Raw genomic sequence first — 22,377 nt, 5'->3', positions numbered from 1 at the left:
AGATCAGCATTCTTATAACTGGACCGGCACCATCTCAGAGAAAGTCCAACCGGGAGTAATAACCATGAAAGGAATAAGCACCATGAAAAAGGGATTAAGCCCTATTTTAATTTTGCATGAATCGCGTGCAGATGGTATGTTAAGAGAACTGTATCAGTCAATACTTAGCGCATTTATGAATTTAATTCCAAAACTACAAAAGCATAAATTGCACACCTAAGTTACATGTTCAGGACTATACAGAACTATTATAGGCAAGGATACATCAATCATGCACGAAGGTCAAGTGCACCACTGGGGCCATTGACTTGACTACACACTTCTTAACATTTTTGAGATTAGGCCCTACTATTTTTACCAAGGAAACAGAATAGTGTAGTGAACTTAGGCATAGCTGAAAGACAGAAATTCTAAACATGAAGAGCTACCATAGCGGGGTACATTTCATTGTATCTCTTGAACACAATTAGCCAGAATTTGCAACAGTCCCATTCTAGCCAATACCACTGTATATGGGGGAATGAAAATGGGGGAAAAGCTCCCTAAAATAAGCTGGGTTACTATAAAAGAATACATTCAGATAGAGAGATCCAGGGTCCCCTGTTCAGACATAGCACAGATGATTCCACCTTCATTTTCCCAGACCCTAACTCAGCCAAACTTTCCTCTGTAGCAAAAACATAGACTTGAAAATCCTTACTCACATAGATCTTCTATCATCTGTTTCAAGAGTAGTTAAATATCAGAAAATCATTTTACAGTGCTGAGGCATATGCAGAAAAAGAAGATAATATTGACCTATCAAATTTCTTCTTGGCACAGTATATGTTCAAAGCATTAAGTCATTTGTGGTAGCATGACATTGACTTTCATTGTTTGCAAGAGATATTGTAACCTCAATTTTCTTGCATCTCTGACTATCTTTCTCATTCAGCTTAGTTTGAAACCTGACGAAAGATGAGCAGAGAATAAACTCAGATTCCGATCCAAACACCAGGCTATCTGCCCAGTGGGATATTCTCTTCTTGTTTGATAATTCAGCTGTTGAAGGGGTTTTAACAGGAACTGAAATATCTAATTTGAAATCTTTGTTGTATTTCTAAGCAAAAATCATCCATCTTTCTTATATGTGACGAGAGGTAAATGAGGGAAAAGAGAGAGTCAGAGCTTAGAATAGACTTTCTTGCACCTTTAGAACCTGTTTCCCTCTCATGGATATGAATAAAAGTTCTGTTACCTGCCTTCCTGCATCCCTAGGCACTTTGTTATAATTACACTACATACACTATGAAGATAAAGTGGAAAACATTCACAATATTTGTTACATGTAAACACACAAACATGATGAAAAGAAATTAACTACTTCAATTTCATCTGGAGGTATTGGGAAGAAGAAAAAAAAATTAATGCATTTTAACATTCAATTTATATCATCAGGCTGTGGGTTAGATACCACACCCTTCTCCCATGGAAGACTGCATCACCTTTTTTGAGCGAACTGAAGCAAGATGGACTCGAACAGTCAAACGTGGGCAAGAGAAAGCATGGAACACTAACACAAACCCCATGGCTTCAAGATCAGGTTGCAGTTTACTCAGTTCATGAAAGAAAGTGTCACAAGCTGTGTTTGATATCCACGCTTCCAGAACAGACACAGTTCCTAGACCTGTACAAACTGTCAGTCTCCACAGCATGACTATAGGGCATCCTCAGTCAACACTGCTCACATCAAGTGCTCTTCCAAGCAGCTGCTCCTGGTATTTCTAGCCTGAGCCAGGCTGTAATGTGTGTAATTCAATGTCTCCCTAAGCAGGATGTGGTTTCCATAGGGGGCTAATATTTTTCATTTCCATTTTAAATTTACTAGATATAAATGGTGCATCACCCACCTCTAAAGGGGGAAAGATAATCCTTTCATAAAGCTTTGCACTGGAAATACGTATTACTACTACTACTTAAGGAAAAGTGTTAGTTGTTATTTTCACACAATTACATTTGCGTTCATTCAAAAATTCTCTCTGTTCTTTGCCTCCCAACAGCCTGCATGGCTTTGTGCTGCCCCTTGAGCTAGAACAGAATTAAAGCGTAGCATGTTATGCCTGCCAAGTTAGTACCCTGTGTGTGTAATGTAAATTGGAATGTTGTTTGTCTATGGATAGTCTAAATTCTGCCGTTAAGTATACAAGATTTTATTTTTGCTTATCTAAAAATATACTTCACCCAAGGAATGTATAACGTTCATCAGTTGCATTTGATTTATCTAATTCTCTTTCTGTTTCACAGTGACGAGGCAGCAAGGTTCTATTCCAGCTTTTCACTATACTATAAATAGATTGTTGAAAAAGTTCAGTTTTGTTTTAGTTTTTATCTTGTCCTCCAAAAAATCAATCTTTAAACCTGCCATGATTCTGTTGCTTGCAACATCTCTTAAGAATTTAAGGCGAGGTTGGGTATGTGGGGGGGTTGTTTTACATAAGGTAGAATATGAGCTCTCAAGCAACTAAGCATCATGCACCTATCCAACTATTTGGACCTTAGCTTATAAATCTTTATTACATTTCAAATCATTTCATTTCAGCCACAGCGCCCTGTGCTTGCTCATGAAAACATACACACTGGGGGGGAACCGTAAGTATACTTCTTGTCTACTAAACCAAAACCTAACTTTTAAGCAATAGCCAGCACATCTTCAAATAATTTGTTAACCTGCCAAGTACAATTATGAGGGGATTTCAGAAATGTCCAGATAACCACATGATGTAGGAAGGTAGCCAAGATGGTCCCAGAGGGCAAAGCCCAAGTTGTATAATTTACATCAAAGTAAGGCAGACATGTCATCTTGCTGCTCTCTATCGATTATACTTAAAAGGGGTAAGAATTTTGTAGAACCGAAGTTTGACTTATTCTGTTGTTGTTCTCTCCCTTGTTACATCTCAGCAGAATCCCAGTTAAAGACTTAGCATTAATCCAACTCATCTGCTCTACTGACAACACAGATTCTTCAGAAACAGTTCTGAATGTTAACGGAGAGAAAAAATAACTTGATAATGTTATTCACGGGAATGCAGGATCAGGCTTTTTGGTAGTATTTACATATGCAACTTAAAAGTTAGAAATTGGAGAACCTAGAGCTCAGGTTGTATTTTCACAAACAATGTAAGAACTCAAGATAAAGCATGTAAGACTGTTTCAGTGCTGACTATAGAATCCAAGTTCAATGCAAGATCCTTTTGAATTACTTTTTTTTTTTAATCCTGCTCCACTGATCATTGAAAGTAGTAGCCCTTCTTCCTCTAGCATCAGAGAGCTTTGGAAGAAGCCCTATTAGATGAGTTCTCCTAAGTGTAATTAAGGCTTAGCATCTAAGAATATTTAATGGTTAAACTGAAGAAACGACAAGAAAAGAGGAGGAAACAGTTACCAAATACCAAGACCACATGTAATGTATAATGAAAACTGGGTATTCTGCTTTCAGTCTCACTGAACCCATTTTTCTCAAGCTTTTGTTAGAATTCTTGAGTGTACTGAAGCACCTCTCTCTGTTTTGCAAACAATAATTATCTAATTAATTTTGTTCAGTATAATTTTAGTAGTTCATGACTAAAGTCACTCAATCCTAAAATAACAAACAGAAATAAATTTAAATTGTGAAGTAACTGTTGTCTTGAATATGTATTCTGTCAGTATTTAAATAGTAGTTTTTGTATTTAAAAAAAATCCTAGATTAGCAAAAAGTGAATGAAATGACTACAAAAGGAGTTATTGAAATGGATTAGCTAAAAACTATTAAAACTAGATTTCTGAAGTATGAAGAGTGCTAATTAGGAGGTTTTTGTTACTGTATTTGATTAAGTAATTGGCTTGAATCCTATTCATGACACAGTACATCTGCAATTCCTGTATCTTTGGGAGCTGTATTTAATTATTTTTGGAATATCATCATAGCTCTGCTTTCCTGGAATAGTGATAACCATGACAGAAAACAGTATTACCATTTAATTTTTGCACAGATTGTTCTTATTTGCTCTAGGCAAATTATCAAAGGTAATTGGTTAAATGACCGTCCTGTTTCATTTGGTTAGTATGATTAAAGTACAAGTTCAGACTTTTCAGATATGGAGAGGGAACTGCCAGTCATGAGAAACTAAGTTAAAAATAACTTTCTTGGAACATTGCCTTTTGTTTCTCCAAATCAGCACTGTGAAAAATAAGTATGCTTTATTCAAGAAGACCATCATTACACCAAGCCTAGCACCTTACTGTATATATGATTTTCAAATGGGATTTTCAGGAACGGGAATTTTTTTACTGAATTAAGTCTCATTTAAGCCATGGAGGGGAAAAAAAAAAAAAAAAAAAAGGAAAGAAAGAAAAAAGCACTTTTCCATTAGCTCTGTTATCATTCAGGCATTTTCTGTAGGAACACATCAAAGGGGGAGTTACTGTGTTTTTAGTGGGGAGAGGAAAAGCAGCGATGTTCAGTTTCAGCCAGTGAACTGTTGCTAAGAAAAAAAAATGGGCATCACGAGGATGATGCTTTGTTTCAGCAGTGGGAAATCAGAACTCTTTCCCTTCTATAATTCCTGCAGTCATACCCTGCTCCTTTACATGCAGAGCCGTCGCTGTGCGCAGATGGTTAGGAAGCAGGCAGATTCCAGCTCTGCGGGGCTCATGGGCTTCTGCTGCAATCTTCCCACGGGCTGTCTGGCTAAGCACCCGCAGCTCCCCCCGCTAGGAGTTTATTGCTGTTCTTTCAGTTCCAAGAAACTCAATTAAAAGCTGACGAGAAATGAAAAATAAGAAACGTCCCAGTCTCGTAGCTCTTTCCAATTATCCACCTCACATCCTTTGAACTGCAGCCCCTGGCAGAGGGGAGGGTCTGAACAGTGCTTTAATTTCCATCCTTGCGTCTCCCAGTTGGACTCAAGACACTCCCTCACTCTCTGAAATTTTTGTTTGTTTTTAAGAACTCAAGAAGTTCCTCTATATAGCCTTGCCCTCAACCTGTTTTTGGTCGGAGTCTTGGATGCTTCACCTTCTTTCACACATGACTGCCCCTACCCATTCTTCTTCTTTTTAGCTCCCTTCTGAAGGGAGGCACTGCTCACACGTATTTTTTCCTCTACCACTTCTCCCATTGTAATCTTTTTTTTTTTTTTTTTTCATTACTTGTCCAGCTTTGAGGCTGCTGTGACAGTTGGGCATTTTCAAGGCAGGCCCAGAGACCTCTATACCCACGAGGTATATGGGCATACACTAAACTTGCAACTGACCAGGTACCTCGGATGTACCTGTCAGTGTAGAACCTGTTTCTTCTTATTTCACCTGCCCAGCTTCCCTCCTTTTCTATTCACTACCTCTGCGTACCATTCAGGTGCCCTTCCCAGAATTTTTTTTCTCACTTTCACTACCATACCTCCTCTTCCTTTAGTACAGAAGCCTTTTGGAAGACCATCCCCTTCAGCCCTGCGGGTAAACAGGTAACATTTTGACCTGTTCCTACTTTAGCATGACAGAGGAAAAAACACAGGCTAGCAAAGGCTGTCCCACCAGCGAGAGGGCAGCTTTAGGAAAGCCTGCCTGAAGGGAGGCCCAAATGCAGAAGCTGCTCTCAGTACTCGAGGTGCACGCAATTGCCTCAGATAAAGTAGGGTGTTTGCTGTAATAAGTACCTAGCCCTGATGTCCTCCACCAGGCAAAAGAAACCCCTGTACCTGAAGGGCGTGTTACTTATGAGTTAATGTTTAAACCAGCTTCTTTAACAAAGGTGCGAAGAGCTCTTTCTTCTTTTTAAAATGCATCGTTTGTCCTATTTAAGGTTTCAGGCTCTATATAACTATACTCCTAGGAACGAAGATGAATTGGAGCTCAGAGAGGGAGATGTCATTGATGTGATGGAAAAATGTGATGATGGATGGTTTGTGGGTATGTTTTAATTTGTTTCCTTTTTCATTTACTTTTTATTCCTGAACTCTGCTGCCCTGTTTGTTTGGTGTCTCATAAACTGATTAATTTTGGTATGCAATGTAACAAACCTGAACCTGGCTTTATCGGGAGAAATCCCCACCAAAATCCTCTGATATTAATGGGTGATTTTTCACTTGTGTACTTTGGATTTGGTGACATAAATGGACATGTGCCTCCAGTTTGTTGTACAGCGCTGTTGTCACTCCCACATGACACAAAGTGGGGCGTGTATTACTTCTCTCTTCATAAAAAAAATAAAAATGATAATTTACAACTTGCATGAATACCACTACAGAATTGGCTGTTTGTGAGAACCAACTATTACTGAACAAACAGATTTCATACCTAGGTCTAGACAAGGTGGCTTAATCATTGCATAAACCCTCATGCACACAGTGGCTAACTTTTTTATCATCTTATTAGTCCTCAGCATTTCAAAAATCCAAATTATTTAATTGCAAACAATTGATGTTGTTTAAATTAAATGATTTCTATGTATCAAGCCAAAATTTCAGCACATTAAAATCTGTGCTAAATCCAATCAGGCTATTCAATCAAATATGCCCCTTTCTTTGCTTTTTCCTCCCTGCAGTTATAATTTGTTAAAATTCACAACTCACAAGTGAAATTCAAAACAATGTAATTGGACTGTAAAGAACAGTAGACATGTTTGTGAAATGTTAACCAAAAATTTAAAGGCCATGCTTACACAGTGATTTCCTGTTCTTATTCCCATCTTTTATCTATTGCTTCTAATTTCAGGAACCTCAAGAAGAACCAAATTCTTTGGTACTTTCCCTGGAAACTATGTCAAGAGGCTGTGAATTTTTTTTCCTGCTTATTTATGCTGCATCTCTGCAACACATCTGCATAAAGCTGCTAGAAAACATGCTACACTGGCCTTCTGTTTTCTTGCTTGCAGTCTCAAATAGAGACCACCCAGTTCATCCTCATCCCATCCCATCCACCAAACCGTTCCAGCAGTATTACAGCAACGACTGCAGTCTGAATAATTAAGCTTTTCTGAAGCAAGAGGAATCGGTTCAACATTTAAGTACTCCCTGCTTTAAAAAGTCTTTTCATTTGAAACGCAATAGGAAAAGCCTGGTGATGGGTACACAGATGAATGGCCATGGGAGGTGTGCAGGGAGAGGGAGAAATTCATTTGAGACATTTGTGGTATGAAATACCATGGAAAATACAAAATTTCAGCATGCATGTACGACAGAGGGGAAGTTGCTGTTTACAACTTAAAAAAAAAAAAAAAAAAGTTTTGAGTTTCCACGTTCTTGTTAGCTTGGCAGCATTTGTTGCTTTCACTTTGCCGTATCACAGGTTTGCCTATTGTACTGGTTTACAATGACAAATTATAATATAGATTTTTTGCCTGCACTTGTATGTTGTAATATATGCACAGTGACTGTAAAATCTCAAGCAAGTGTAGTAAAAAACGGAAGAACTGCAAGTGTTCTGAAGGTGCAATGGTATTGGATAAACCCTTTTTTTACCCTATTAAAGCTATAGTGTTTTCTGTTATAAGGTAAGAAGTGCAAGATATGTAAAACCTCGGGAAACAGGATTTCATGAAGAGACAATGATCTAAGCATAGACAATAATAACCTGCTAATGATGTCTGACATTAAATGGTTGTAATCAAAGTGTCGTAATAGTCAGCAACATGAAATTTGAGAGGTTAGTGTTTTTATGTATCACAGGAATTTTAAGAAGCAGAAAGTAAACAGTGTTAGTGCAAAGGATTTTTTTTCCTCTAACATAGCCACCTAAAAATATTCACAAGTATCATGTACTGATTTATTTCACTATATATATATATATAAATATATAAATATCTATGTTAACAAAACCTGAGTTACACATTCTTTTTTAGGGATTTAGTACAGAAAAAAATCACAACTATTAAAACTGATACATTTTAGAGTTTTGTTCTTGTTTTTTGTTTTTTTTTCCTGAATGAAATAAGTATTTGAAAACACACAATTTTCCATAAGCAAAGGTAAGCATAAATAGCATATGAAATTAAGTCACAGGATGATGACAACTATGGCTTTATAAAAAATAATAATAATAAAATCAGATTTGGTTTCTTCAGCACCTTAATAGATGGCAAAAGCTTCTACTGCGTTTCTCATGGGTATAGGATTGAAATTATCAACATGTATGTAGTCTCTGTAGCATTTTGTACATATGTTTGCCTTTTTGTACAGAGCCATTTGGTTGTTGATTTAAAAGAAAAAAAAAATAAGTTCCTTATTTGATCTTTGCCCTCTTCACATACAGAAGATTTCAATGCATTTTTCTTTTCTTGCTCTATTTACCATAAGCACATCTGGATAGTGCAATTCTGTAAGATAGCATTTTATGCAAAACTTTACTAATTAAAATATGGTTTACCAGCCAAATCTAAATGTACATATGTCTTTATTACTGAGAAATGTCATTAAGACAAAGGTAAAGAAACATCTTTGTGCAGCATACCTTTATTATTGCAGATTTCATGGCAAAAGCTTTATATTTCAGAGGCTTTCAATTTTAAACTAGACCTGCATGCAGCTTTGCTGTGAGATTAATACCTATCTTTGATGCCATTTATGATTGAAGACTTAAACATCTGTTGCCTGTGATATTTAAAAAGTACTGTTTCTACTCTGTATCTGATTTTAGAAAAATACAGGTTTTTCATACCTGGCTTTCAGGTAACTGACTTTGAATTCCTACAAGCAAAAGGTCTCTGTGTTTGTTTGGTTTTTTTCTTGAATAGACTTCTAATAAATTTTGCTTGGAGTAAAAGACTGTTTCCCCCCATCATTTCTCACAGTGTATATAGTGTGTATGACATACTACTGAAGTGTTACAAAACTATTCAAGCTTGTATACAAATAGTCAATTTGTCCTTGTACTGAGATTTTTTTCCCCACCACCAAGTGCACGCAGGTTATATATATGGGCAACTAGTGTTGTCCACACTGTTCCCTGTCAGTCCACTTTAGCATCATCCCTAAAACTCTCGAACCCAAAAGCAACACTCTGGGCTTTTTGTTTTTTGACAATGCTAGTCAGAGGTAATTCTTCTGTTGCCAGAGTTAGCTTTCACTCCTGAAGCACAACAGTGAAATACACAACAGATGCCCTGTGTATCCAGCAGAAGTTCCCACACCCTAAGCCTTTCCTTAAGAGCAAAACAAGAACTCTGTGCTGGTGCAGCCTCACCTCAAGTACTGTGCAGTTTTGGGCCCCACAATTAGAAGAACAAACTGTTAGTGTCCAAAGGAGGGCTATGAAGATGGTGAAGGGTCTAGAGGGCAAGACATTATGAGGAGGGGCTGAGGTCCCTTGGTTTGTCCAGCCCGAGCAGAGCAGGCTGAGGGGAGGCCTGATGGCGGCCTGCAGCTCCCTCACGAGGAGAGCGGAGGGGCAGGCGCTGAGCTCTGCTCTCTGAGGACAGCAACAGGACCCGAGGGAACGGCATGGAGTGGGGACAGGGGAGGGTCAGGCTGGGGGGTTAGGGAAAGGTTCTGCACCCAGAGGGTGGTTGGGCACTGGGCAGTGGTCACAGCACCAAGCCTGACAGAGTTCAAGAAGTGTTTGGGCAATGATCTCAAACACATGGTCTGATTTTTGAGTGGTTTTATGTGGAGCCAGGGGTTGGACTCAATGACCCTTGTAGATCCCTTCCAACTCAGATATTCAATGATCCCATGAACTCCTCTGTAGTGACAGCACAGCATTAAGATTTAAGAACATACAGGTTTGGGGGAACATCTTACGCTCGGGGCTCTGCCTGCAACACTGAACTTTCCCAAATTAATACCTCTGTTCAAACAGCAAGGTTTTCTTTGCCAAAGACAAAACACACAAAGAAGTAGAGCACGCAGGCAGTAGCCTTTCTTTCCCTGAGCAGTCACGCAGCTATTAGCAGTGCCTCAGGTAGCGCCTTGTTCCTGCTTCTCCAGCTCACACTGGCCTCCGCTGCTAGCTGGTTTCCTCCCAGCTGTGTTGGGCTTCTACCTCTGAAGAACACAGCAGAACAGCAAGCTGCATCCTGACACAAATGACCTATTTCTTCAGGCCTGACATACATGGTTTTGTCTTTCCACTAGCTAGGCTGTTAAAGCACCAGCACAGGAACTCCTCCATCAGCACAAACACTGCCTCTGCTGGGAGTGATTTCAACCTGGCCAAGGCCTTATTTAGCTAGAACTATTACCTCTGAGGTAAACATATCCTTGCAGTGCTAGGTTAGCTTAAACCCACTGCATGTGTGTCTTCTTACAGCTCTATAAACTAATAGTGGATTGATTATACAAGCAAATGTCATGTAGTTTGTCCTTTTCTCACTGTGTGAATCACTGTAGGCTGTCACTGAAGCACCGCCTTGCACCATAGACCTGTACAAACTAAGGAGTAGCAAATACTGTGCTTTAACAAAGTGGTTTTGTTGGGTTTTGTTTGTTTTCCTGGAAAAGGTAGCCTAATATTAATAAAGGCAGGAAGCACAAGAACTGGTTGGTATAGTCACAGTAATTCTTACAGATGCCCTATCACCCCCACTCCCCCAAAAAAAACAATGCTAAGGATGTATTAAACAGTGTAAATACACAGAGAATTTCTGAATGGTTAAGGGTCTGAGTGGTTAACGATTGAAGTAGCATCCTCTTTGCTGATGGAACTTAATAAGAAAGGAAGAAAAAGGGAATAGATAAATCATCGTAATAAGAATACCAAGTCATCGACACCAGGGAAAAACAGTAGTGTTGATGTTTTAGTCAGAAAGTGTAAACTGACAAAAAAATTAAAGGACAACACATGGATTTCTACACAGCTGTGCTGCCTTAGGAATACATAGGTCACGTAACCAGAGCTTCCCAAGAAGCAACAGATTGCTTTGCCTACCCTTTAGCAAGCAGTCCGTCTGCTGTTCATCACCTCAATGGGAGGCAAAGGCCACTTCAAAACAAAACCAACCGCCGCCACAAGACACCAACAAACCAGGGAGAGCAATGCACGAGCATTTCAAGGTAATGATATACCCCAGCCCGAGCGAAGGGTCACCCCCACAGTTTTAACATTCTGTTGCCTGTGCCAAGCGGAGCACGTCGTCGTTCTGCAACGCCTGGCATTTACTAGCTGACTTTTAACTGCTGATGAACAGAACCGTGGCAGGAACACAAGGTGCTTCCTGTAGGTTCGAGAAAGCAATGCACGAGCTAACATGAAGCTAGAATTATGAAGTAAGCAGCTCTAGAAAGACCTCAGGTCATTGCTAAGTATATTCACCATGTAACTATAAATGCTGTAAGGGAGACCCTGGCTTTGCTCCAGTTAACAGCAAACTCCACTGAAGTCAATAGATCCTGAATTTTCCTCAAGACTGTATTGGTAATACAATTTCTATGTTAGTTTGGAAAGAAAATTGCACAAGAAAGGAGCACTGAAGCAACTGAATGTCTGCTTTGTGTTGGTTTTGTTATATCACAAACTGTGAGTACTGGCAGAGATCAGAAACCCCTTCTGTAACTGCCCCCACTACAGGGCACAGCAGACAGTAGGAACCCTTCTCTAGTATCTAATTGGCAAGTTAACCTGGAGTCAAATTTTATGTGACTCCAAAGCTGCAACAGCACGTTTAATAATTGAATTATTGGCCCTTTCAATATGTTTATACAGCATAATCCCTTGCTACATCCAGTAAGTATCAATCAGATCCAAACTTGAATCCACACATTTTACAGAACCAGTAGTTGCCAGACTGATAGGTAGCAATTGGTGCCTCATCCACATACAGTAAACAGGGGAGATATCTAAGAAGGTTTTCAGATCTACAGGTATCAAACACCATGCTATTTATTTGACTGGATGCAAAAAGAAACGCTTTTTAGTTTTATCAGTCCCAATTAGTGTGATCACTAAGTCTTTAAGTCCTAGCCAAAATTGACCAGTAGTATTTATCATTCTCGTCATTACAGTGAAATCACATTCCTTTGAAAATTACTGGTATTTTTTCTATTTATCTACCCAGAATACGATAACATTCACTGAAAGGGAAACAGAAAACTGAATGAAATCCTGCTTGCACGTCTTTGATTCAGAAGCTACTTAGGCCAAAGAAAGCAATGCTGGTGACATATGGTCTCTTACTCATGTATTTTTGTCACTCCAAAACAGAAAAAGAAAAACAGAAGTTTCCAGGTTAATGTGCAGTGATGAAACCATGGAAGAGCCTGAAAAATACTGCAGGTGTGATTTTTGGTTTAATCTTGTTGGTTAATATTGGGCACTTTAATTCTTTAGCAGCTCTGCACCCATAATTCCCAACTCTTGTTTCATTTGCATCAATATGAATGCCATATATAAAATAAAGCACTACAGAATTGTGCCTTCTAGTATTATATTTAAATTCTGCTTCTTTAAGAGTCATCGGGAAGGAGCAAAGCTCTGTAACGCACTATTTAATATTACCAGAAAGTAGAAAGCATGCGTGCTAAAATAGCTCTAATGCCAAGCAGCCCTTGCACAGGGACATCATATCTAATTGCAGAGCTAGTGCATGGAGGGTTCCACTGCAGCAGTGCCATTACATCACAAGTGACACCACAGGGGGAAGAAGAAGGAAAAAAAAAAAAAAAGTGTTGACTGACGACCAGAAATGCGTTGCTAGGTTTATCCTCAGAAGAGATGCTCAGCAACTTGTTTCTTGTTGCCAACACGAATAAACTTTGAAGCCATGATTTCATCACCCACATGCATGCATAGCACAGCAATCCTCCTACATTTTCCATCCATCAGAAGAAAAAAAAAAAAAAAAAAAAAAAAGTGATCCACTTTAAAAAATAACCCAGGAATAATGTCATTATTTCTGTTTCCACCAGTGAAGAATTACCACAGTTGCACGCAGTGACTCTTGATACTTTACCCCCACCAGGACTGAGCTGAGCGTGCAGCTGAAACCAGCTCTGCGGGCATGAAGCACTGGGGGCCTGAACACGTCGTTCTAGGGGGGGTGGGACACACAGCAGCAGCAATTTGCCAGATACACCCAGAGCATGCAGTGCCCCAGCTCATGCTTCCCAGCTCCCGGTCTGGGGTTATCGCTCGCAACTGTAACGTGAAACATGTACAAATACTGCCTTGGCTCAGGACCTGCTAAAGGCTTTTCTTACAGCACCACTGATTCATCTGTTATAGATAGGTGTTTTTCTACATGTAACGCGAAATACTTGAACAGGTGAGCATCAGCCCTTCCCCCCCTTAAACCACAGAAGAGAACAAATTAATGCGTTCAAAATGCCTAAGGTAGTAGAGGGCAACACGTACATGCCATTGAAGAGCTCTGTGCACTATTTATAGATGCTCTTCACCTGCTACCGGCAGAGCCAGCTCTGAGGTATAAGGCTCAAAGCAACACTACACACAGTCTGAAGTACTGAAGTCATATCCCACCAAGACCATAGGAAAACATCTAGGACTCAAAAAAAAAAAGCCACACATCTTGCTAGCCACCAACCAATCCACACCTATGTTCTGAAGCAAGCAGACTCCTGAAGAGGGGTACAAGATTTTTGCACCTATAATTTAAGTCAAAAGGGAGCTCTAAAAAGCAATCATCAGAAAAAAAGTATTAGCCTGAATCTATGTCAGCATCCAATAATAATTTCTGATCATTACAGTTTTAATTTTAAAACCAATGGGTTTTAAGCTGTTAAAAAAGCCTGACTTTCTAGTAGCAAAAATCACTGATACATGGCAGCACCTTAAAGCACTGCTTCCTATCCAAGCTCTCTTCATTTTTTGCAACATGCTCTTTCTTTGCTCCCCTATCTCATTGCATGGCCACAAACCGAGCAGTTTGAGCCAGGATTCAGCCCCCTGCAGCTGACCTGTCCTTTAAGGTCTGAACCTTGGTCCTTTAAGGTCTGAACCATCACTTTAATACAGATGAAAGTCACTAGATTAAGCTCTGCCACTCACAGATATTTTCACAGGCACATGCTGTACCTCAGGTAACCTGCATTGCTCAAACATCTGTGCCTCTAAGTATGCCTGGGGGTGGGGGGGAAGAAAAAACACCCAAAAGGGGGATGGCAGGGTGATTACCCATGGAGAAAGAGCAGTCCATTGGGAAGCAGAGGCAGACAAGAGCAGGGAGAGCTGCTGGAAGCCCTGCAGATAAGATACATGGCCTAGTTAACGTAGTGCGTCTCAGCCACTTCCTTCATCACATGTACCCAGCGCCTCCACTAATGATCTTGCCCAGGAAAGTCTTAGAAAGGCAACTGTTGAAGCCAGATCAGGCTAGACAGCTAAGACAGTGAGACCAACAGGGGAAGACAAACTGCTGTAGCAACTTCAACAGAAGGCAACCCGACTGAGATCCTCCAGGCTCGGCAGGCCTCCTACTGCCCGCTCAGAAGGGCATCAGCCACTACTCCCTTCTGTTCTCCCACTCCTCCTCTTCCTATTGACCCCGAGAGGATTGCTGAAGGCAAGACAGCAAGGCATGGAAGGAAGAGACATTTTACAACTGGAAGACACGAGAAATCTGTTTTAACCCATTCAAGGTTACACTCTACCTCTTGCATCACCTAATCCAGACATCTAAGGGCACTACCTGCAGCATGCTATCACAGAGTCATCTACATTGGAAGAGACCTTCAGGATCATCGTCAAACCATTAACCTGACCAAGCAGCTTGGTCATCATTACCTAAAACCCAAAACTTCCACAGATGGAAGATGCCTCCTGCAGCAGGCCATAAAATATGTGCTAACTAACACCTTATGCAGCACATGATTAAAGTTGGTTAGGAGGTGCTGAGGTAAAACATCCTGACATTCTCTCACATGGGAAGACTTTGGCAAGTCATTTTTAAGGTCTGGAAAATGCAAAACAGAAATTGCTGAGATGTGACCGGCAGGCAAGAAGAAAATCCAACCTCCAGGGACACTTTGTGTTTTTGAGTTTCCTGAACTTTGATATTTTTTATCGGGAGGGGGAAGGATTGTGAGGAAGAAGGGATTTACTTGCGTTTAAAGGCACTTGTTCTACATGCTGATTTACCTGTCTTCACATTGCAGAGAGAATTTCCCTTCGAGGGTAATCCCTACGGAAAGATTACCCTCAATTTTTGTCCTGGATTTCTACACTACTAGAAAACTTCAAGAGCTAAAGTTCTCAACTACAGTATGAATCTTAACTCCACACATGCCAGAGTACAGCAATAGGAGATGTATAAATGCTAGTTTTAAGACTCTGTGTTTGCATATATACACCCGACAGTTTCCACAGTAGCTAGTTCAGATGCAGTAAATACTCTTCAGTAAAACTGAGACATTTGTCATAGCTATGTTTCTGTTAGGTTTGCCCCCGATACAGTTAAATCCTCTCTCACAATAAAGCCATTTTTTCCAACCATTTTCTGAAAGCTGTATACTTGCTCCTAAATTTACTGAATAAAGGCAAGGAAAAAGGTACAATCAGGGAAGGTGTGAGAAGCATAATTAATTACACTCATTTGGCATTTTCTCTTGCTGTTAAGAAACTTATGTCTGTGCACAAGTTAATGGTGTCCTTTCAATGTGCAGAAATAAACCAAGATTAAAACTAGGAAAAGAGTTCACGTATAAGCTTAATTTTAGAATTAAGCCCGAGTAAGAGCAGCACATGTCAGGACTGTAGGATCCAGCTTTGTGGCTAGCTACAATCTGAGGCTGCTGATCTCTGGCTCCCGTCCCACCTCATACTTAAAACTGAGTGCCGTATTTGTCTTTCAGCTGTTGCTGTTTGTCATGACCCGGTAAACACGGCCAACTCTGCCATAGCAACTGCCGCTATAATGCTAAACCCAAGCCACAGGACAAAAGAAAAACAGATATAAAATACGGTAGTTTATGGAACATAAGATGACAATTGATTTTTTTTTTTTTTTTTTAATGCTGGTCTCTTAGAGAAAATATTTGGAGGCTTTGGCACTTGGACCCCAAAGAGCTGTATTGTTGTCCTTACTTGTGAGCTCATCAGTTGTTTGTGTACAAAATCTCATCTCTTGGGAGACCACAGACATATCAAAACTGGGAGAAATTTAAGAAAAAAATCAGGAGCCCCATACAGGATGGGCAGTTTTGCTCCCTGCCTTGCTTTTCTCTTCCATAAAGGAAGAATTTTTCAACCCGTTATTTACCATGGAGGCCATTCTTAATGTCTGAGGTAGAATAATACTTTTAAAAAAAAATATAGGGAACAACTGAAAAAAAGGAAATCCGATTTAAAGATCATCTAGATGAAGGCTGTAACTAATGAATGAAGTATAAATCACAGTCATACAGACATAGGCATTTTCTTGTTTACCAAGAAATCACTGTTCTTTCCTTGACACTTCAGTTCTCATTCTTTTTCCAGATATAAACTTTTACCAACAAAAATAAATCAGAAAGGGGAAAGCATACACAGGCTTGTTTCCACAGAGAGAAAATGCACAAACACACTTAGACACATGCACTTGATTTTCATGGAAGTTGGCAGAAACCTCACCACTCCAAGGTTTCTCTTATCGTCCAGTAAGAACTAAAAGAAATATTTTATTAATCCCCTCAAAAAGTGTTTTTTCTTAGAGAAACACTGTTACCATCTCATGCCTGAGGGATTTCTCTAGTCAACACAAATTATACTGTAGATCTGTTCCTAGTCTTGAACCTTGCAAAGTTGTCTAGAATTTTTGTCCCATGAAGGGCTGCAGATCAGTCAGCTCCTTCTCAAGTAGCAGCACAGGCAACGTCCACACAAATATTCCTCTTCCTATAATTTGCCTTTTAATCTTGTTTAGTTAAGAAGTAGATGAGGGCTAATTCTGTTGGACCTGTAGTTGCTCTTCTTTAAAGACCACACTTTTAAAATTACAATATACATTCCTATGAGTTAGCCTAGCACAGCACAGCATCCTGTGCCCGATTTAGACTCTGCACACAGTAGGTCGCATACCATGACTGACACTAGGATAACAATGACAAAATGCATGTCCCCAAAAAAAAGGAAGTTGAGAAGATGCAACACCTTAGTAAGATGTACCCAGCAGGAGCCGACTGGGTACATCTGAAACACTGGCAGACAACAGCCACTGAGGATCTACAACTAATGCCATTTCACAAACTAACAAACTACAGATTAACGTACCCTGCTCCCAAAAAGCTAACATTCCTTCTTTCACTTCTGTTGACTGTTCCCCTGCCTTTCATCACCGTACTTCCCTCAGAAAGACAGCCACCCAGCCTTGTTTGCGTTGCCAACACTTGGCTTGTGTCACGTAAGGCAGCACGAGACATACAGTTAGCTACCACTGGCATCCTGTTAAGTTGATTTTGGCCTACATGCAGGCACCCCTCCAGCTGTCAGCCCATGCACCCCCCCCCCCAAAAAAAAAAAAAAAAAAAGACATAACCATAGCCAACACTGCAGTCTTTGCCCTCTCAAGATGTTTGGGGTGAAGAAATTACCCCGACTACTGCAAAAGGTCCCAGACAAACAGTAATAAGGCCCCCAAAAAGCATTCCCATCCAATTCTACCAGGGCCACAGGAAAGGCCTCAACACCAGGCTGTTGGCAGGGTACAGGAGTCAACGTGCACGCTGCCAGGTGCATGCCTCCCTGTGGCCACTGCCAGAGAGGAGCCCAACTGAAGGGATCGCCACCAGCCATTAGGAACAGTCTAGTAGTAACTCGCGTTTTATCCATATTGTTCAGAAAGAACAGGAGGGATACCTCTTTGCCATCCCTTTAATGAGGATGATAAGCTTCCCTCTGGAAAAATTAAGGAGGTCAGAGTTACCATGTAGGGGGGGAGGAAAGAACAAAAATGACATCTAAACTCAAACATACATAGAAATCAAGAAATGGGACTATTTTAGAAATAAAAAGTGAATCTTAAAGGTAGTACTGGGTTTCTTAAAAATTATGTTATGGTTCTCATTGATACATGTCATTACACACCTAATGAAGTATTTCAACTCTTTGCCCGAACGCAGTCCTATAATAAGTACCACGAACGGGATTTCATAAATCTAACAATTTTTATGTGCTATTTGTTCAGATTATGCTTAATGGCAAGCACATCAGATAGTTGTTTAACAGCTACTTTATGGTGTTTAAGAAAAGTTATATATCTAAGAGTCAGCATGAAGCATACTGGACTGATCTGCTGCACTGGCAGGCAGCCCTGCTAACTTCTTTCCAACTTTACTCTTCTGGAATGAGCTCTTTCAGTTCCCAGTGCCAAAATAGGCTTTAACTTTAACCCAAGTAAGGGATCAGCTTGCCAAATTTGAAGGTGACGTTTGATGCTAGCTATTAAAGGGAGCAGAACCACTGATGACTGAATGAGCTGAAAGGAAAAAAACAACTCCCTTCTCACAGTCGCCCTGCAGTCCCAGTCCTTAGGATTCTCCCCCAAAACTTCTGCTGGCTGTCAGCACAGAAGGACAAACCCTGTTCCATACACAACATCCTCACAGAAAACATTCAGCTCTCATAAAAGTAATGAAGCATGAAATTGGAGAAGTGCAGTAATTAGGCATGAAAATTGAGAAGTGTTTTGCAACTTACTTTTTGGCCAGGAATCATAGTTACGATACGAGCTGACATTACATCAGGCTCACAAAGAAAGCAATAAAGGACAAGAAATTTCTTCTCAAGTCATAGCAATGTCTAACCCTTGTGAGACAGACAGAGACACGGTAGAAATATGGTGATAGAAACATCTCAGGTAATGTGGTAGCTGGAATCATAAGAACACAGATGGAAATTCAATGTGTATATGTTATTTTGCAAAACAGTTTCCAAAATGAAGCTGAGGGGTACTTCAATGCCTTAATGTGATACAAGCATCTCATTCTATTCAAAGTGTCTTTAGTTTTTAGTTTGTGTGTTTTTTTTAAACACCAGTCAAGTTATGCCTCCAAATCCTCCGTTGCACCTTTTTTTAAAAATGAAAAAAAATGAAATGCAAACAAGAAAATCAGTGCATAAGTTTCAGATAAGATGAAAAAAAAAAAAAAAAAAAAAGAAAGAAAAAAGGCTTTAAGAATAGAAGTTTTCAATTTCTTCTTTCAACTTGCTTAGGAGTTTATGAAGTAGAGTTCCAAAATATTTAAGATTAATATTTATTAATATTTAATAAAAATTTACTTTCCACTTATTTGCTTGTTAATTTAGATGAGATCTTTACTCCCCACTCACTAACTAGGAAGCTTCTTGGAGAAAGTAGGCTTAAGCCTTTGTTTTCATTTTTTTCCATTACTTTCAGAACAAATTTATTACCTTTTTAAAGAAATTAATGAGAACGGAAATACCAGACCATGTGTTCCTGGCTTAATGAGCCTACAGACAGAAAACTTGAGAAGGTGCTCATCAGTGGCAGCTTGCTACTCAGCACCTGATCAGCAGAGAGATGTATCAGAGCCATGAGAGAATGATGAACAAAATCTTGAAATGAGAGGACAGTTGAGCTAAATCTACATTTCACAGTAACCACAAAGCTGGGGGTAAGGGAGGACAGGTAGAAATGCCCTTCTCCACCTCACGTGGCTTTCCCAGCTAACGCCTGGAACAGGGGTACAGTACCAGAGTCCCACTCCTCCTCTCTTTGCCAGGGGTGTGAGGAAAATAACAGAGATCCTTTTCATACCAGCTAGGAAAATGACAGTATTTCTCCTTCGCCATGGAAAATGAAGGGTACTGCTAGTGTACTAGACATCCACCAACCAAAAGCTGATAACAGAAATTTCATTGGGATTCAAGCTATTAACTATCCCTGCTCCTTATGAGGCACTTAGAAATAACTCTAAACTGTACATGAACAGCTTGGGAAATCATTTAAAAATAACTAGCATTTATTATAAGTAGATTTCCTATGTACACATGTGTTTCAAAATAGAAGTCAGGCCGTGCAGTAGGGAATTTTCTGGCCTTCCACCCCTGGAGAGCCAGTCTGATTGCAGACTGTTCCACCTGGGCAAGGGAGTTTTTAAGCTCCGCTTAGTTTCCTAGGCTGTTCCTGTCTAACCTTCACAAAAAGAGGTTCAGTTCAGTACACGTTACAGAGACTAAGCTCCAAGATAGGACAGGAGGTTTAGCAGACTTCTGGCTTAAAATGCAGAGCCAGAGGAGTTTGTTCATTTCTGCTTCTGCCAGGGTTTATTCTGGCTCTGCAGCCTGCAACAGAGCATTCTGTGATTTTACAGGAGGATGAATCACCGTCAAATATTGGTATTTTTTATTACTAAAGAGAAATGAAATGCTATTAATAACTTGTTTGTCAACACAAACTGTGGTAATTAGCCAGAAAAAGACTTCCTTCCAATCTAGGCAGGGATGCACTGGTAAAGAAAAGGGAAGCTGACACCCAATATTCTGACATGGATTTGATTGTCCAAAACTAGTGAGGTGGCATAGCATGCAACAATGAGTTTGCACATCTTGCTGCTATTCTGATGCCTAATTTTTGACCCCACTCCAAGGATCTCGAAGAATTGAGTGATAGGAGTAACGTCAACACAGCTGGGATTCTTGTTTCTGGTTCAGTAAAAATAATTAGATGTGGAGTTGTGCATTTTTAGATTGCATTGAGTAGAAATATAACATTTGGCACAAATATCAAATGAAATGCTAATCTACAGACAGCAAAAGTCTGCTACAAACGTTATGGTTAGTCACACTATGAAGCAATCAGTGAAGGCTACTCTGTGCATAAATTCACGGCACAGGCATGAAATTCAGAAGACGTGTATTTGCAGGTTAGAAAAGCTTCAACAGCTATGATCTTATACTATAATGAAACAAGAAGTATTAAAATAAATTGTTTTCTTAAATGGACGCTTCAACAGTGCAATAAAATAGAACTAAAAATGTCACTACTATGTATTTATAAAAATCCATTTCCATAGCTAGAACTATTATGAAAGCCAAAATAACGAGCAGATTTACACCTGGGTATGTTGTTTGAAATGTGTACTGTCATTAACTTGGGAGATTCATCTTCCTCTGTTTCACATGATTTCATTACAATGAACTTTTAATTTCAAGATCTGCTTATTTAAAAGCTGCTCAGTATTTTTAGCAAAGCCTGTGCCATGACAATATTCTTCCTTTAAACCCAACAGAGGGGAAGAAAACAGCCTTTATTTCACTTCTAGGATATACCTTTAATACGTGGAAAAAAAGGCTTTTGCTTCAACCCAGCTCAGCTGATCATCTTGGTCCAGTGTGAAAAACAACAGAAGACCTTCAGAGAGATAAAAATGTATACACGTTCTGTAAATAGGTGAAAGGCTTTCTTAAAAGCAGCCACTGAAAGGAAACTAGGAAACAGCCTTATGTCACATGTATCAATCAATATAATATTGCCTTTTGAGAGAGAGAGAGAATTATAGGAAAAAGAGAGTGCCCAGGCTTAAAGCTGAACCGGTGATGCATCAATAAAACAGGATCTAACAGTTGCTATCTGAACAGCAGCACCTTGGAGAGCAAGTCACTCTTCCATTAAACAAGGTAGGAAAAAAAAAATGAAAATCTTTAAGCCATAGCTCAGTCTCACCTGGGCATATAACTTCCACTGCAGTTAAGAGCAATTACCTGCCTAGTAAAAGGTTATACCTGCCCTCCACCTACACATATATATTAAGTTGGGAAGGGGTGCAAAAGCAGATCGCAGTATAGTGAAGAGGCAAGAACAAACCTGATGGGCACTTAAGCCATCTGAAGCTGTTTTCACCAACTAACAGCTGTCCCCAGATGATCAGATAACCACCCCGTAGTTACTTCACCAGCAGTCAGAACACATAGCAGGATTTAAATGGGATTTATGAAATAACAAAAATAAAGTAAGCTTAAATATTAAGATCTAACCCAATAACTTACTATCAGGAATTTGGAAGACACATCTCAAATGAACCAGTTATTATACAAGTATCTAGTTTTTGGCACTGGAAACTGAGAGTCTGAACATAGGTTTAATCTGATACAGAAATTCTTACATTTCTTGTTCCTTTTCTATCAAAGAGGACTGCATGACTCATTATTTGAGGTTGCCAGTACTCAAGAAAAATTAAAAGGCAAATTGCACAAGAAGGAACTCTTAAAATGAGTCCATCTAACATGCTATACATTCCCAGCAACAAAGAGACATTACAGGATTCACTAGGAAAAGAAGGGGTGAAGGGGGAGGTACCAAACATTGGAGTGTTTTCACTCAACACCAGTATCGGAGAGGAAGGAAAAAGAAACTGAAGTACTAAACAGCGATAAATTCTGACATTAAACACATAATGAAACGTGGCAGGATGAACCGTGGAAGCAGAGCATCAGTATATTGAAGGCACATATTGAACCATGTCAGAACATATCAGG

At 39.7% G+C, this 22,377-nt stretch overlaps 2 protein-coding genes across 35 annotated transcripts in view; one reads left to right on the top strand and one right to left on the bottom strand.

Moving 5' to 3' along the window:
* The window catches only part of SORBS2 (sorbin and SH3 domain containing 2), a 155,509-nt gene extending 146,734 nt beyond the window's left edge, over positions 1–8,775 (top strand). For all 33 annotated transcript variants that reach the window (XM_084519171.1, XM_084519169.1, XM_084519147.1 and 30 more), the window contains 3 exons: positions 2,579–2,628; positions 5,819–5,925; positions 6,730–8,775. In XM_084519171.1, coding sequence (XP_084375297.1) covers positions 2,579–2,628; positions 5,819–5,925; positions 6,730–6,791 — 219 coding nt within the window. In that variant the 3' untranslated portion in view covers positions 6,792–8,775. The remainder of the gene's footprint in view (positions 1–2,578; positions 2,629–5,818; positions 5,926–6,729) is intronic.
* The window catches only part of CFAP96 (cilia and flagella associated protein 96), a 90,241-nt gene that overhangs the window by 14,092 nt on the left and 53,772 nt on the right, over positions 1–22,377 (bottom strand). The window lies entirely within an intron of this gene.

Source organism: Aythya ferina (genome assembly GCF_964211825.1).
Source record: "Aythya ferina genome assembly, chromosome: 4".
In the NCBI taxonomy this organism is placed as follows: Eukaryota; Metazoa; Chordata; class Aves; order Anseriformes; family Anatidae; genus Aythya; species Aythya ferina.
Note: the sequence above shows the minus strand (reverse complement) of the source record. Positions and strands in the feature narration are given on the sequence as shown.